At 47.0% G+C, this 14,880-nt stretch overlaps 1 protein-coding gene across 10 annotated transcripts in view; it reads left to right on the top strand.

Moving 5' to 3' along the window:
* The window catches only part of CIT (citron rho-interacting serine/threonine kinase), a 162,515-nt gene that overhangs the window by 66,721 nt on the left and 80,914 nt on the right, over nt 1-14,880 (top strand). For all 10 annotated transcript variants that reach the window (XM_042963234.1, XM_015542629.2, XM_015542628.2 and 7 more), the window contains 3 exons: nt 10,557-10,662; nt 11,573-11,716; nt 12,952-13,071. In XM_042963234.1, coding sequence (XP_042819168.1) covers nt 10,557-10,662; nt 11,573-11,716; nt 12,952-13,071 — 370 coding nt within the window. The remainder of the gene's footprint in view (nt 1-10,556; nt 10,663-11,572; nt 11,717-12,951; nt 13,072-14,880) is intronic.

Below are 14,880 nucleotides of genomic sequence, written 5' to 3'. Positions count from 1 at the left end.
GTGTGCTACCTCCAGATCCCTTGCAAAGAGCCTCGTCTGTGTTTTGAATAAAAAAAAAAAAAAAAATAGCGACAATAACAGAATGCGCTCTGGTACACAAAGGTGTGCATCCTCTGTGCTTCCCCAGTTTCAAAAACCGTAACTAGCTCCTGCCCGTGGTTCCTGCCCTCAAGTGCCCTGTGGTGTTTCTATTCCACTGTCATCCAGACCGGATACCTGATGTTCACCTCTGTTTGTTGAGTTGGGTTCTGTCCTCTCACTCACTCCATTTCTTCTTTCCTTTAGTCAAGCACATCTTGTTCTACTTGCCTTATTCTGTTCTCTATTTAGACTGTGCGTGCTTGCCTCGCGGGCCTGGCAGGACCATTCTGCCGCCTTCTTGTTTGTCTTAAAGATACCTTTAGGAAATGTAATCCAAACGAGCCTAGCCCAATCCTGAAGATTAGACTCCAAAAGATCTGTCAAGTGCGTTTTTTGCTGGCCTACACATGCTAATTTGCATGGTTGCCTCGGATCCCTTAAGAAGACAGTAATTGACTAAATGGTGCTGTGTGTTCCCAAGCTCTGCGCCAGTTTGGCACTTCTTCTGTTGCCTAAGTGAATTTCTCTCCGTTCTCTCTGTTTTCCTTGTCTTTTGTCTCCTGACCTCTGTCACCTTCCTTTCTCTGACCAGCTTCCTGGAAGAATAGCCTGCACTCTGTGCCTCTTTTCCAGTCTCTACAACCTTACGGAATTACTACCTGAGAAGCCATGGATTGCACTCAACCACCAAAGCCAGTGATCCCCACCGTGCCACACGATATCGTCAGTTACCGCACGTGTCTTGAAACTTTCTGCCGGCTTCACTTCTGCCTCGTGGAAACTCGGGTTTCCCTCCTACCTCTCTGACTGCCAATCTCACTGCTTCTTGGCTGTCATCGTCTGTTCCAGGTCCTTGAAATGTTGCACTGTCTCAAGTTCCATCCTCAGTTAACCTTTTTAGCCCGTTCTTGCTGATCTCATTCGGTTCCTTGACTTACACTCTTCTTTCCCCGTGGCCTTCCTCCCAGAATGTCCTGTGTTCATTATTGCCAGGACGTTCTACCAGTTTCTCAACATCCCTGTACTCTGTTCCCTCCCAACACAGACAGACTTGTGTGGTCACTCAGTAAGCCAGTAGGTGCCAGTTTTGGTTTTCTCATTTCATTTGAGAAACTACCACTTTTTCTAGCCTTGTAGACAAGAGATCTGTTCCATCTCCCCCACTAGCCCATCATTTGCCAAGTCCTCTAAGTTATACCTCTAGGATGATACTTGGATCTGTGCCCGTCTTTCTGTCCTTACCGTCACCCCTCATGGAATTTTGCTTGGACTATTGCAGTAGTCTCCTAACCGATTCCTCTGCCTCCAGTTTTCCCAGATCTGATCCATTCTTCACAGAGGATGGAATTCTTCCAAAGCACAAGTTGGATGATGTCATTCTCCTGCTCAGACCTTCAGTGGCATCACAGTGTGCACAGAATTAATGGCCACTCCAGAACTTGGTATTCAAGCCTGGTATGCCAAGACCCCCAGCCTTCCTTTTTCATTCGTACCTCCTTCTTGTCCCCTGTGCCTGGTCACATTGCTCAGTGCTCATTGAGGACAGGGACCATGTCTTCCACCTTTTGCCTGAAAAAGTGCCTTGCCCTTGGAAGGTCTTCAAAGAACATTTTTCAAATTGAATTACACTAAAGTAGCCAGGGATTATGCCAATTCCTTCTGCACAGTTTATACAAGTGCTAATGGATGCTGTCCTCTATGGAGCACTTCTTGTGTGCCCGGAGCTATGCTGAATGCATTTACATGCATTAGCTCACAAAGTCTTCACAGTCTTGCCATGACTCTGTGAGGTAGCAGGTGTGATCCCCATTTTACAGATGAGGACACTGAGGCTCAGCCGGGGTAAGGTCTTTTCCTGAGGTCTTGCAGGTAGTAACACATCTAAGACGTAGACCCATAGCTGGCTGCCTCCAGAACCACTGCGCTCTTCTGCCTCTAACACTCATGATTTCCCTGGATTATGCGGGACCTGCAGGCTAGCCTAATAATAAAGGTGAGAAAGTGGATCTGACTGAAAATTCACTGCGCCACACACTATTCCAAGTGCTTGACAAACATTCTCGTTTAATCTCAGCCACCCAATCTTTTACAGATACAGATACTGCTCATGGAGCTTGGGTCACTTACTAAAGTTCGCACCTTGCGTGTGGCAGAGAGTGGCCAACTTTTCCCACGTTTAACTTTAGAGTTGACATAAATATTCTTTATTTCGGGGGACAGACTGTGGTACACTCATTAGAAGTCCGGGCTTTGGAATCAGGTAGATGTGGGTTCTAGCCTCTGCCTCTCACCACCTGTGTGAATGAGGCCATTTAAATTCTCCCAGCATCAGTCCCCTTAGGTATATAAAGTGGGAGTTGTTACAGCGCCCACCTGCTAGGAACACACAAAGCATGTAGCGTTAGCACCTGGAGCGGAGCGAGTGTCCATTTTGTAGTCTTGTTATTTTGGGGATGAGGATGGGCCTAGGAATACTTTCAATTCTCCTTTCTTCCCTGCTTGAGTTTATAAAGACATCTTGCTGGTTTCTGCCCATTGAGAGAATCAGGCTCCACGTGGGGTGCCTGACAGATGTCCTAATATCTCCATCCAATTTTTTTTACTCTGAATGGAGTCCATGATGTGTTGGCTAAACCGGTTCCTTCCCTAAAACGTGCTCAAGGCTTCTGGTCGGATCCGGTTTCCAGTGGAGTCTGGAACTTGGTGCTGTGCCCAACCTGGGTGTCATGCACTCCCCGCCCCCTCCAGTGTTTGAGTGTCCCCTGGAGGGGACAGTGTGTGTGTCATCGTGACACTGCTGTCCTAGAACCAGCGTGTCTGGGCATCTCCCGAGCGAGGGCCAGAAAGCTTTATCGTGCCAACGTTAATTCGGTGGACTTGTTTGGATTCCCTTGGCCACTGTAACCTTTAAACTGAGGCTGCCTGGTGCACAGGAATATTTGGCATACCCTTCATTCACGCATTGGTTCCCTCCACAAATATGTTCTAGGGCTTATGGCGTAACTGACGGACAAGGTCCTTGCTCTCAAGAAGCTAGCATTCTGTTGGGGGAGACAGAGGATAAATAGGTTCATAAAAGATTTTCAGATGATGGTGAGGGCTGTGAAGAAATTAGAACCCGGGATAGGGGTCCTATGACCATGCTGGTGCCTGAGGCCGGGACTAGCCTGTGGGCATCCAGTGAGCACAGAGCCCAGTGGGGTAGTTGGAGCTTCGGGATGCATGGGGAGTGGGGTCAGAGTTGAGGCAAGACAGGTCTTCAGGTTTGGGTTTGGAGTAGGGACATGGTAGATGTGGTTCTCATTGACCGCCGTGTGGTGGATGGAAGGGCAACAAGAATTGGACTCGAGGAGGTTGGTTAGGTCACTGCAGCCATCCAGGGAGGAGGTGGAAGTCTGTCAGTGACGGTGACCCACAGAGCTAGCACTGGCTTAGAGGTGGAGACTGTATTGGAAATCACGAGTCTACACTTTCATTAATAATGTGATTTTTAATAAATGATTCTTTTTTTATGTTTTTTTTTTTTTATTTTTTTGAGAGAGAGAGGGACAGAGTGCCAGTGGGGGAGGGGCAGAGAGAGAGGGAGACACAGAATCCGAAGCGGGTTCTGGGCTCTGAGCCGTCAGCACAAAGCCCGACGTGGGGCTCAAAGCCACAAACGTGAGATCGTGACCTGAGCTGAAGTTGGACGCTTAACCGACTGAGCCAACCAGGCGCCCCGTAAATGATTCTTGAGTTACCTATCAATCATTCCAAAGCAAATGCTCTAATCCAACTGGAGACCACTGCCCTGGTGTGTGTGTGTGTGTGTGTGTGTGTGTGTGTGTGTGTGTGTGTGTATGCATATGTGATGTGTGTGGGTTGGTGGGAGTGCCCCAAAGCCAGCTAGACTCTGAAACTTTAGTAGAACAATATTTTTAATATTTCCAAGTGTTCATGACGGACACTGCTTGTGTATTTTGAAATGGGCTTATAAAGTTAGTTCATAAATTTCAGAATGCTCAATCTTAAAAGCCAATATATTTTTGGAACAGAATGCTGATGAGTGTTTTATTTTTTGCACCATATTACATCTTGCAGTTGCATGTATTTTTAGTGCTGTTGGCCACAATTAAGGTAGGGCCCTCAGCTGAGCTAATTTTGAATCCCCTCGGTTTAGACTCAAGTATCCATTCTTGGTTATCTCAAGAATATCTGTGATTTGTGATCTATGCTCTCAGTGATCTGGTGGCATCTTCTATGGTCTTAGGATCCTATTCTTAAGCGAATAAATGGATGGCTTGATGCTTATGCATGACCTTAATTATTACAGCAGTGATGAGAGAGTACTCAATACATATACTTTCTTTAGGATGGAAGTACAGATTGTATTTTCTTTTGATATGAAGCATTCTCTTGGTAGCGTATTAAGGCATTTTTTTTGAGTTCTGTGGATTATTATAGACATCGGGAAAACTTCTTTTTATCATTGGTACTTAAATGTTCAAGTTACATGGAAAGCAATTTTTAGGTCACATCTAACACATTTTAAGAAAATATTCTTTTTGCTGCAGCGGAAACGACCAAGCCCGACCTTCCCTCTGTGTGTCATACACCATTACCTCTGCTAATACTCTTTGTGCCTCTATAATTATAAAGCAGATGTGTATATCAGGACGAGATGTTGATTTCAGAGTAAATTTTTCTAGAAAATAGAAGCTGGAAAAAAGAGGAAAACCCAAACTTGGCTTCATGTTTGAAGAGACAGCACTGCTGCGTGTGGGTGGGTGGCTGCGTGCACCCGCTGCTCAGAAGTGCCTTTTCTCTCCATGGGTATAACTGGCTGTGTATCCGAGATGTGGCCAGGAGGAGTAGGCAAGCAATGTGTGGGCAGGCTGCATGTTCTTTTATTAGCATCCTCATTGTACTGCATCTCATCGAGCCCGGAGCATGAACCAGCCCGGGCCTCTAACGTCTGTACTGTCTCCTATGTAATTACCCCCCTGAGCTGCCAAACAAGGGAGGAAGAGTTGCTTTTGTGTGTGCGTTGAGCTGTTTTGGGGGGTGGCTGTGGTCTAACCTGAATGGATGTTCTTGGGCACCCGGACTGTCCTGGGCTCAGCCTTGGATTTGCCTTCCCAGGATTGCACACAGCCAGTCACGGATAGATGTTACCTTCCCTGAGTGATCCATTTCCCTTTCTTCTGTGAGCTCTCAGGGTCTATGCAGCTGTTTTCTCAGGTTGCTTTTCTTGGGTTTGTCCGGGGCTGTCCAGCCGAGTAGTAGCGGAGTTGGGATTTGAACCCATGGCTGTTGGGTTCCAGAGCCCAACTTTGAACCAAAACCCAGCTCTCCTGCACCACACCTGTGCCCACATCATCCTGATGGGCTAGGAGCACATAGAGGCCATAGGGTCAGCTATTCCTTTGCCTCATTGCCATGGGATGACAATGCCCACCTCTTTGGATTGTTGAGTGAGTTCAGTGAGGTAATCTGTAAAGTATCTAGTGTCTGATGCATAGTTAAGTGCTCAATAAATGAGCACTATTAGTGATGACAAATAGTGACATTAATTCTCTCTCCTGCAGTGTTAGTTGTTTGAGGGCAGGACTTCTGACTTTCTTAACTAGGTGTCTACGTGAAAAATAAATAGAATACAAATATGTTGAGCCATACTTGTCTCTAGTATATTTCTTTTACAGAAGTAATTCATGGAAATGGTATATTGCAGTTGACTTATTAAAAATGGGGGTAGGAATAGTCTTAAATCAGTGTCTGAAATCTGTACATTGTTTTGAAATTGATAGCCCACCATGATTAACTTCAAAACTGTGTTCCCACTCAAGGAGTGACCAAAAGGCACCAATACGAAATGGCCTGGCCAAAAATGCCACCTGGAGCCAGTTGTTGGGGACAGTCATACTATGAGTCTTAAAAACCTAGACCCTAAATCACAGGTCCATTCTTATTAATTAGCATCATGATTCTCAATCCTCTCTGTACATTAGAATCACAGGAGAGCTTGACAAAAGTGCTGCCCAGGCCCTACTCCCAATTAGTCTCTGGCTTAATTGGTCTGGTTGGGCCCTGGACATCAGGGGTTTTTTTTGTTTTTATTTTTGTTTTTTAAAGACTATTTTTTTAAGAGCAAGTTTAGGTTCACAACAATGTTAACAAGAGGTACAGAGGTTTCCCATTTACCCCCTGCCCCCAAATATGCACAGTGTCCCTCATCATCAACATCCCACACCAAGAGGGGTGCTCTTTTTACAGTTGATGAATCTACACTGACATGTCACCATCACCCAAAGTCCATGGTTTACCTTAGGGTTCACCCTTAGTGGTGTGCATTTTGTGGGCTTGGACAAATGTGTAACGACACGTATCCACCATTATAGTAGTATCACATGGAGTATTTCTACTACCCTACGTCGCTACTTTATTTTTTTAATTTTTTATTTATTTATGTTTATTTCAGGGAGAGAGACAGAATGTGAGCGGGGGAGGGGCAGAGAGAGAGGGAGGCACAGACTCAGAAGCAGGCTCCAGGCTCTGAGCTGTCAGCACATAGCCCGACAGGGGGCTCGAACTTGTGAACCGCGAGATCATGACCTGAGCCAAAGTCGGACGCTTAACTGACTGATCCACCCAGGCATCCCGACATCGGTACTTTATAAAAGCTTTCCACATGATTCTAATGTGCAGACTGGTTGAAGACCAGGGAAGTTCCAGAAAGCTGTGTTGACCTTTCTGCCCTCCATCCCCAGCCTTGTCCTCCAATCACATTCCTGCTGTGGGATTATTGGTACAAGTTGGGTTCAGAATCAGCATTCTTACCGTAGCTTTTTTTAGGTGTGATTTTTATTTATTCTTAAAAAAAAAAAAAAAAAAAAAAAAAGAAAGATTTTCTTTAGCACTTTGCTTCTGAAGAGCTCTTAATTGCTGTACTTAGAACTTCTAAACAGTGAACATTTGTCAAGCATCAAAACAGCTATCAAAATAGAAGGAGGGAGTTGGGCCTCAGGGACAAGGAGGGCGTCTCGCTGTCTCCTGTGAGTGCAGGTGGGTGGGGGGCGCACGTCCCCTGGATTCTTGGCCCCATTAATGAGTGACCTAGAAACACTTTTTTTTGGAGCGGGGGGTGGTGAATAAGCAATCGGCTTTTGTCCCCACAGCAGCGCACTTTAAACATTGAACACAGCTGGATCCTGTCCTCCATGTGTCATCGAAGTTTTGGGGCCACTTCCCACCCCAAGATCCCGCACCCCCTGTCTTGGTTCTTCTAAAAGGGGCTGGTTCTGTGCTCAGGTGCAGATAGTTGTGACCTCATCTGTCATCCCTGCCCCAGGTCAGTGTGTAACTGAGTGACATGTGAGTACCTCCTGAATACTAAAGGACCAAGGACCCCGTCTATGGACCATCCCTCCCTCAGGTGGTTTGGGTCTTCTCTAGCCTACCCACCAGAGTGATGTCAGGAATAAAGGAAGTAGCAAAGACAACCCAAGGCCACACCAAGCAACCCATTTCATCTCAGATTGAAAAGAAAAACTGTGTGTGTGTGTGTGTGTGTGTGTGTGTGTGTGTGTGTGTGTGTGTGTTTTGGCTAGATTTTAGGTGGAAAATAGGCTAGTGAGAGCTGCAGAACTTGATTAAAATTTTTAGCCAAAAGTAATATCTGAAAAAGGATTTATTTCTGGGGGTGCCTGGGTGGCTCCATTGGTTAAGTGTCCAACTCTTGGTTTCGGCTCAGGTCATGTTCAAGCCCCGTGTTGAGCACTGTGCTGACAGCATGGAGCCTACTTGGGATTCTCTCAATCTGTCTCTCCCCCTCCCCCTATTGCGCTCTCTCTCTCAAACTTAAAAAAAATAAAATAAAACAAAAAAAAGATTTATTTCTGGGGCACCTGGGTGGCTTAGTCAGTCAAGCGTCCAACTTTGGCCCAGGTCGTGATCTTGCGGTTTGTGAGTTTGAGACCTGCCTCGGGCTCTGTGCTGACAGCCCAGAGCCTGGAGCCTGCTTTGGATTCTGTGTCTCCCTCTCTCTCTCCCCTCACCAGCTTGCGCGTGCGCTCGCTCTCTCTCTCTCTCTCTCTGTCTCTCTCTCAACAATAAATATTAAAACAAAAAGGAAGATTTATTTTGGGATTTCAATCCCTCTTGCCCATTTTTGTGAATAATCAATATTTGTTTTAATGTGAGTAATAGCACAGAGCACTTTCAGCCCCCTGAGTTTTACTATTTCAAGCAACTGTTTTAGACCTGGGAGGCATGTGCTATTTACACTATTGCATGGGTAGTGATGATAAAAATGGTAATGATAATAGTAATGGTTGACATTTACCGAACCCTTGTAATGTGCCAGACACTGTGCCATGAGATAAGCTCATTTAATCTCACACGAACTCTTTAAAGTAGGTTGAGAGTTATCCCCATTATACAGATGAGGAGACTGAGGCTCAGTGAGTGGCAGAGTCAGATTTTGAATAGAGCAGCATGACTCTGGGTGTCAATTCACTTTGCTGCCCTACAGTGCACATGTAGGGAGCTGTCCCTGGGGTCCAGTGAGCCAGCGCTGTCATGTCAGCCCTTGCCACTGGGCCAGGGTGAAAGGTCTGAGTTGCCGCAGGAAATGGACATGATATTGATCGGGAAGTAGTTTGGGCATCAGAAAGCAGAACTTTCACCTGCTGGTAAGAAGTGAATGCTCACTGACCCACCGCTCCTGCGGGTCTGTTACCAAAGCGACAAAGATGGGTGTGTGGGGCAGCGGTGGGCTCTGCGCACGTCTGTCTGAGCACAAGAGCCTTTCTGTTCCCTGGGCCCTGCCCTTCACCGGTCCTGGTGTTCTTGTCCAGGGTGCCGACCACTGTGGGCAGCCGCCCTGGGTGATGGGTATCCTCTCCGCCCATGACTAACGGCTTCTAGGGATGTGGCAGTGTGTGTGAGGTACATGTCCACATGTGGGTGAGTGCCTCCTTTTTGTGGAGAGGGCCTCCTTCTACCCCTCTCTCGGGAGGTCATGCTGCCCTGCTTTGTGATCTCACCCTGAGAATTCTGTCGGATGCATCAGTCAACCTCCACACTCACTCCAGCTCTCTGTGAAGACCAACAGGAGCCATTTATTAATTGGCAGCCTCCCCATGTATAGAATGAGGATAATAAATCGTATCTGCCTCATAGAACTATAGAGAAGAAAGAGTCAAGACATAGCTAGCATTAGACCCAGAGCCATGTGGGTAGTCCGTGCTCAGGAAGTGTTCCGGTTTCCTGTTGCTGCTGTAAGAAGTCGCCACAAATAAGTGGCGTAAAATAGCACAAATTTATCACCTTACACTTCTGGAGACCAGGAATCCAAGATGGGTTTTGCTGGGCTGAGATCAGGGTGCAGACAAGGCTATACTCTTCAGAGCCTCTCGGAGAGAATCTGTTTCCTTGCCTTTCCTGGCTTCTAGAGGCCGCCCAGTTTCTTTGGCTCGAGGCCCCTTCCTCCACCTTCAAAGCTAGCAGTGTAGCATCTTCAATCTCTCTGACTGCGACCCTACTTCTGTTGTCACATCCCCTTCCTCCTCTGCTTTGGTTTTCAAAGGACCCTTGTGATAATGTTGCATCTGCCCAGTAAATCCAAGATAATCTCCTCCATCTCAGAATCCTTAACTTAATCCCATTGCAAAGTCCCTTTCTGCCGCGTCTGGTAACAGATCCACAAGTTCCTGGGATCGGGACGTGGGCGTGGTGGGGGCGGGCCCACCGTAATATGCATTAGCTGCTTTTACAAAATGAAACAGAACCAAACTGGCTAGCTTGGGGATACAAGAGCCAGTAATTTGATCAGCACAGTTACTAATGACGTTTGTTAGGCACATGCTGTGTTAGCTCACTCTTGCCTCAGGGCCTTTGCATCCGTTTTCCCCCTTCCTGGAGCTTGCTTCTTTCCAGAGAATTGGTGGCTGGCACCTCCTTACCCATCAGGCCCCAGCTCAGATGTCACCACTCAGAGAGGCCCTCCCTGGTCACCTTTGCTTAGACCAGGCCCGCTGACCCCATTTCCTCTCTCGTACCATATCACCCGTCTCCTTCTTTGACATCATCTGTAACCTTTGTGTGTGTGTGTCTGTCTGCCCTCTGTGAATGTCAGCTCCAGGAGGGCAGGGGCCTTGTGCATCTTGTTCACAGCTGTTCCAGGACCTGGAACAGTTTGTGGAACAGAGCAGGTGCAGAGTGCCTATCTGTTCATAGATGGCAACCAAGGCTCAGAGAGGCTGAATCATTGCCTCAGGTCAGCGGCGACTGAGTTTACACCCAGGTCTGTCTGCCTCCAGAGTTTTTGCTTCTGTCCAGCTCTGTGCCTCGTGGCCTTGATGTCATCAGAAGCTTCTCAAGCCAGCTCTGTTGACGGCCACAGAACTCCGGCAGGTCTGTCCTCTCTGCCGCAGTTTCTGAAAGCGGCTTTTTCAGAACCATCTGCTGGCCACCTTAACGCTGGTTTTCGTATCTAGGTCTGTTGTGTCAAGTCTGGACTCCCCTGCCAAGACTAGCTCCATGGAAAAGAAACTTCTCATCAAAAGCAAAGAGCTGCAAGACTCCCAGGACAAGTGCCACAAGGTATTTATTTCCGCAGCCGGCCTCCCTCCTTGCTCCAGGATCCTCCCGTCAATCTATGCCAAGGGATCCGCCCGGGGCCGCTGCTGGCGCTGAGCCACCTGATCCATACCCAGCGGGCGAGGCGCTCCCTCCCTCGCTGAAGTCTCGCCTCCAGCAGCTCAGAGGGAGATGAATTCAGGCCTTGACGTTGCCGTAAATCCTTTAAATCTTAACCAGAGGAGGCCCTGGATTTAAAACGGCCCGTTCCTCAGCATGACCCAGCCAGATGTCTGCTTCTTCCGGCAGGTGGCGTGGGTCCTCACCTGTGGCCGAGATGCATCCCATCCGCTTTGAGTGATGCGAAGTCTCTCTTCTTAGTCCTTTAAAACTCCTGCTTATGTAACTGCGGCCACTGTGTTGACTATGCTCAACGTCTCTTAACGCTCACTGTTCCTGCCTAGGGGCAGCTCTCTGGAAGCTCATAAAACCCACTGCTTGCCTGGGACTCCTAAGAGTGCAGACGAATACATATCTCCTTGCCCTGTCCTGGATTTGTCCTCTAGATCTTTGCAAGGAGATGGGGGGGATCAAGATGGATTTGGGATAAAATTAAAGTGACGTGTGCAGAAAGCCAAACTAAACCCAAAAAGCATACAGGTGAAAAATGATGATTGTGGCTTCCCTGCTCACTGGGCTAGAGAAGTGACCAAGTGTGAACCGAGTCTTGGATGAGAGGAGTGACTTAGCATTGGTGACTGTCCTTACGAAGAACTGTGCACTCCCGGGCGAAGAAGCGATGGTATCTCCTTCCCAACCTTTGGCGAATTAACGCCAGCCCAGACCACCAGGTGGTTTCGGCGGCTGCTTGAGATTTGATTGCTCCTGACGAACCTCCACGGGCCCTTTTAACCTGTCGATGTGTCTGTTTCAGATGGAGCAGGAAATGACCCGGTTACATCGGAGAGTGTCAGAGGTGGAGGCTGTGCTTAGTCAGAAGGAGGTGGAGCTGAAGGCCTCTGAGACTCAGAGATCCCTCCTGGAGCAGGACCTTGCTACCTACATCACAGAATGCAGTGTGAGCCTTCCCCAAAGTCCCCTTCCCTCGGAGGTGGCACTTCCTGTCGTGTGTGTCTCATCCTGTTTCATGACGGCTTCATGAGGCACATCACAGCCAATGGCAGACAGTAGAGAGAGAGGGAGTATTCAAAGGCAAGGTGTGTGATTGGCAGTGAGCCAGGCGGGAGGTCCCCGAACAGCGAGACTGGGCTCCAGGAGTCCAGGTAGGCTGCGGAGCCTGGATACTGTCATAGTTGTCACCGCAGTGAGCTACAGAGGGTCCTAACACCTCCCACCCCAACCTCTCTGGTCTATATCCTGTCCAACACGATCAGCCTCAGGAACCCAACTCTTAAACAAACAAATCCGCCCAAGATCAGTTTTCCATCGCCTAGAACCAGTGTAGCAACAAGAAGACTCAGCCTGTAAAAACCCAGACCCTCTGTCATTATTTACCATGTGACTTTTTTTTTTTTTCTCCTTTCCTTCACAAGAGTAGACTGTCTTCTCCATTGTCTCGTTAAATTTTTCATTCAGGTGTTTTTTTTAATGTGGCCAATTAAACAGTCTTAAGAAGTTGAATCCCACATTTTTCAAGTTTTTTTCACAAGGGAGAAGGAAATCTATAGAACGTGGCTGATTAAGAATAACTGCTATGTTTCCATTCCAGATTTGGCTGCCTTTCAGTGGTGGGTGAAGTTGTATTTCAGATATGTATTTCAGTGCCACTGAAGCATTGAGGGAACCTTATGGATGAAAGGTGTCCAGGAGACGTAAGCCAGGAGGTGGAAATAGACTTCTTGGAGTCTTAAATGACAACTAGGGAAGAAGGAAGTCATTGCTGCTTTGAAAGAGGGACCTATACCGGAGAGCCCTCTAATAAATGATATTCCAGAAAAGACTCTGTAGCTGTCCCCATGGTGGTTTAACAAAAGGCTAAGGGACCTCATTGGTTTTTAGTCCTGAACGTACAAGTAAGTATCTGGTAGGACAGGTAGATGGCGGTAGGAGGCAGGTTGTGATGAAGTTTCAGGCTGGACCCACGTGGTCACAAGGTTGAGATGATGATTCTTGAACCAAGGGGTTTTTACAGGATGAAAACCGGAGCCAGCAACCAACTGGAAGTTGTCAACTTTGCTCCGTCACCCGAAACCGTCTTGGTGTCCGCGAAGCAGCTTGCAGCTCCCTTAATGAATCTTTTCAAACAGAGCAGGCACCACAGGGCATCCCTATTAAAATTTTTGCTTTCCTTAGAGCTTAAAGCGAAGTTTGGAGCAAGCACGGATGGAGGTGTCCCAGGAGGATGACAAAGCGCTTCAGCTTCTCCATGACATCAGAGAGCAGAGCCGGAAGCTCCAGGAAATCAAAGAGCAGGTATGACCTGATGCTGGGGAGCATGGCTGCACCTCGGACCTCTGATTCCAAGAGCGGCGTGTTTGGGCGGGTGGCGGGTGGGGGGGAGGGTGGAGAGAGGGAAGCGGGGGTTGGGAGGAGGAGAGAGAGCTATGTAGGTCATTTGAAAACTAGATTCTCCATGGTTTATGTAAATGGTGGAGCGCGTGTTCTAGCTCCTTTTGAGGTCTGCACCCCATCCTGGCTACTCATTTCACTTAAAGGTGTAGGTTTAGAACAAAGGTGGCCAAACTGCGGCCTATGGGGCGAATCTGGCTCACCACCTGTTTTCCATGGCCACACGCTCAGATTGATTTTTGCATTTTTAACTGGTTAGGGGGGGAAAAAGAAAAGAAAAGAAGAATATTTCAAGACATGTGAAAATTATATGGAAAATTATGTGGGTGCTTGGTTCAGCATCCATAAACAAAGTTTTATCGGAACACAGCCGTGCCCATTCATTTATGTGGTGTCCATGGCTGCTTATCACACTACAATGGCAGGGGTGGGTAGTGGTGACAAAGACCATATGGCCTACAAAGCAGAGATGGCTGACTGTCTGGCTTTTTAGAGAAAAAGTTTGCCAATCTCTGCTTTAGACCACCAAAAAAATGAAATACTTTTACATAGCTTCTCAGATGCACTTTAAGTTTTTGGGAAAAGACAGGATAAGTCGTAGCGTCTGTAAAGATACAGAAGAAGAGTCTGAGCAGCGAAAGCCGAGTCAGAATTAACGCGGGGAATCTGAGTGCAGAAAGCCATCCCCTGAGTGTTCAGAAAAGAGAATCAAGATGTTTAAAAAGCTTACTCTCCCTCTCTCTCTCTTTTCCTTTCTAAAAGGGTTTTCTTTTTAGATGGTTCATTTTTACTTCGCCTCATTGTTTCCTTTTTAGCATGGATTTTTCTGTCCTTTGAAGAAACTGTAAATAGAAACTTTAATGAAGAGATGGCACTGAGCAATTGGAGAGCTGAATTATCAGCTGCCAGGCAACTCTCATTCATTTCAGGAAACCTAATGGAAGCAGTGATGGCAATGAACATTTTCGTCTCTGGGTGGCACAAACTTGCTAATACAGGAGACTCCTGCAAATCATTCGATCCATTAACTCTTCTTTAAAGATGGAATGATTGTTTTGGGGACTTTGTTGGCATGATCTCTTTATCACCTTAATATTTTAAAGTGGTTAGTTAATATCCTCCTGCTTGATAAAGATGTTATAAATAACCTGCAAAGGAAATGTTGCAATCTGTTCTGAACACCAATACTAATCTTAGAGATTTTGAAGGTTACAGAGAGTTTGAAAAATCTGCTCTGACAGTTGACTCATTGCCCCTTTTATCAACACAGTTTTTCATCCTAAAAGTTTCAAGAGATAGGATTCTTTTTCTCCCATTAGTTCAATGTGTTTTGGAGATTTGCTTTTTGGTGACATCCTGGGGAAATGAAAGCTGCATTTGGCCAGCAGAGGGAGCAGCTGGTGTCCGTGAATTCCATAGAAACTGAATTATCAGGACATTTTGAAAAGGTACATGCTGGTGGTTGAGTTCAAAGAACTGTCTTTGATGATTCATACCACAGTTGGCATACATGTGGAGGTTTAGATTTAATGATCGCTAAAAGTTCGGCGGGGCGGGGGGGGGGGGGGGGGACAGAAAACTTCTCAGTTTCGGATTTTATTTCTCATCGGAAGATGGATCTATTAAAGTGAGTTTTGGGAGACCGGGATGTCTGCAGTCCAGGAGCAAGCATTTCCTGCTCTTCAGCAGACCCATAGTAGTTGGTTTGCAGCA

Source organism: Panthera tigris, chromosome D3 (genome assembly GCF_018350195.1).
Source record: "Panthera tigris isolate Pti1 chromosome D3, P.tigris_Pti1_mat1.1, whole genome shotgun sequence".
NCBI lineage: Eukaryota > Metazoa > Chordata > Mammalia > Carnivora > Felidae > Panthera > Panthera tigris.
This window is presented reverse-complemented; position numbering and strand designations above follow the sequence as displayed.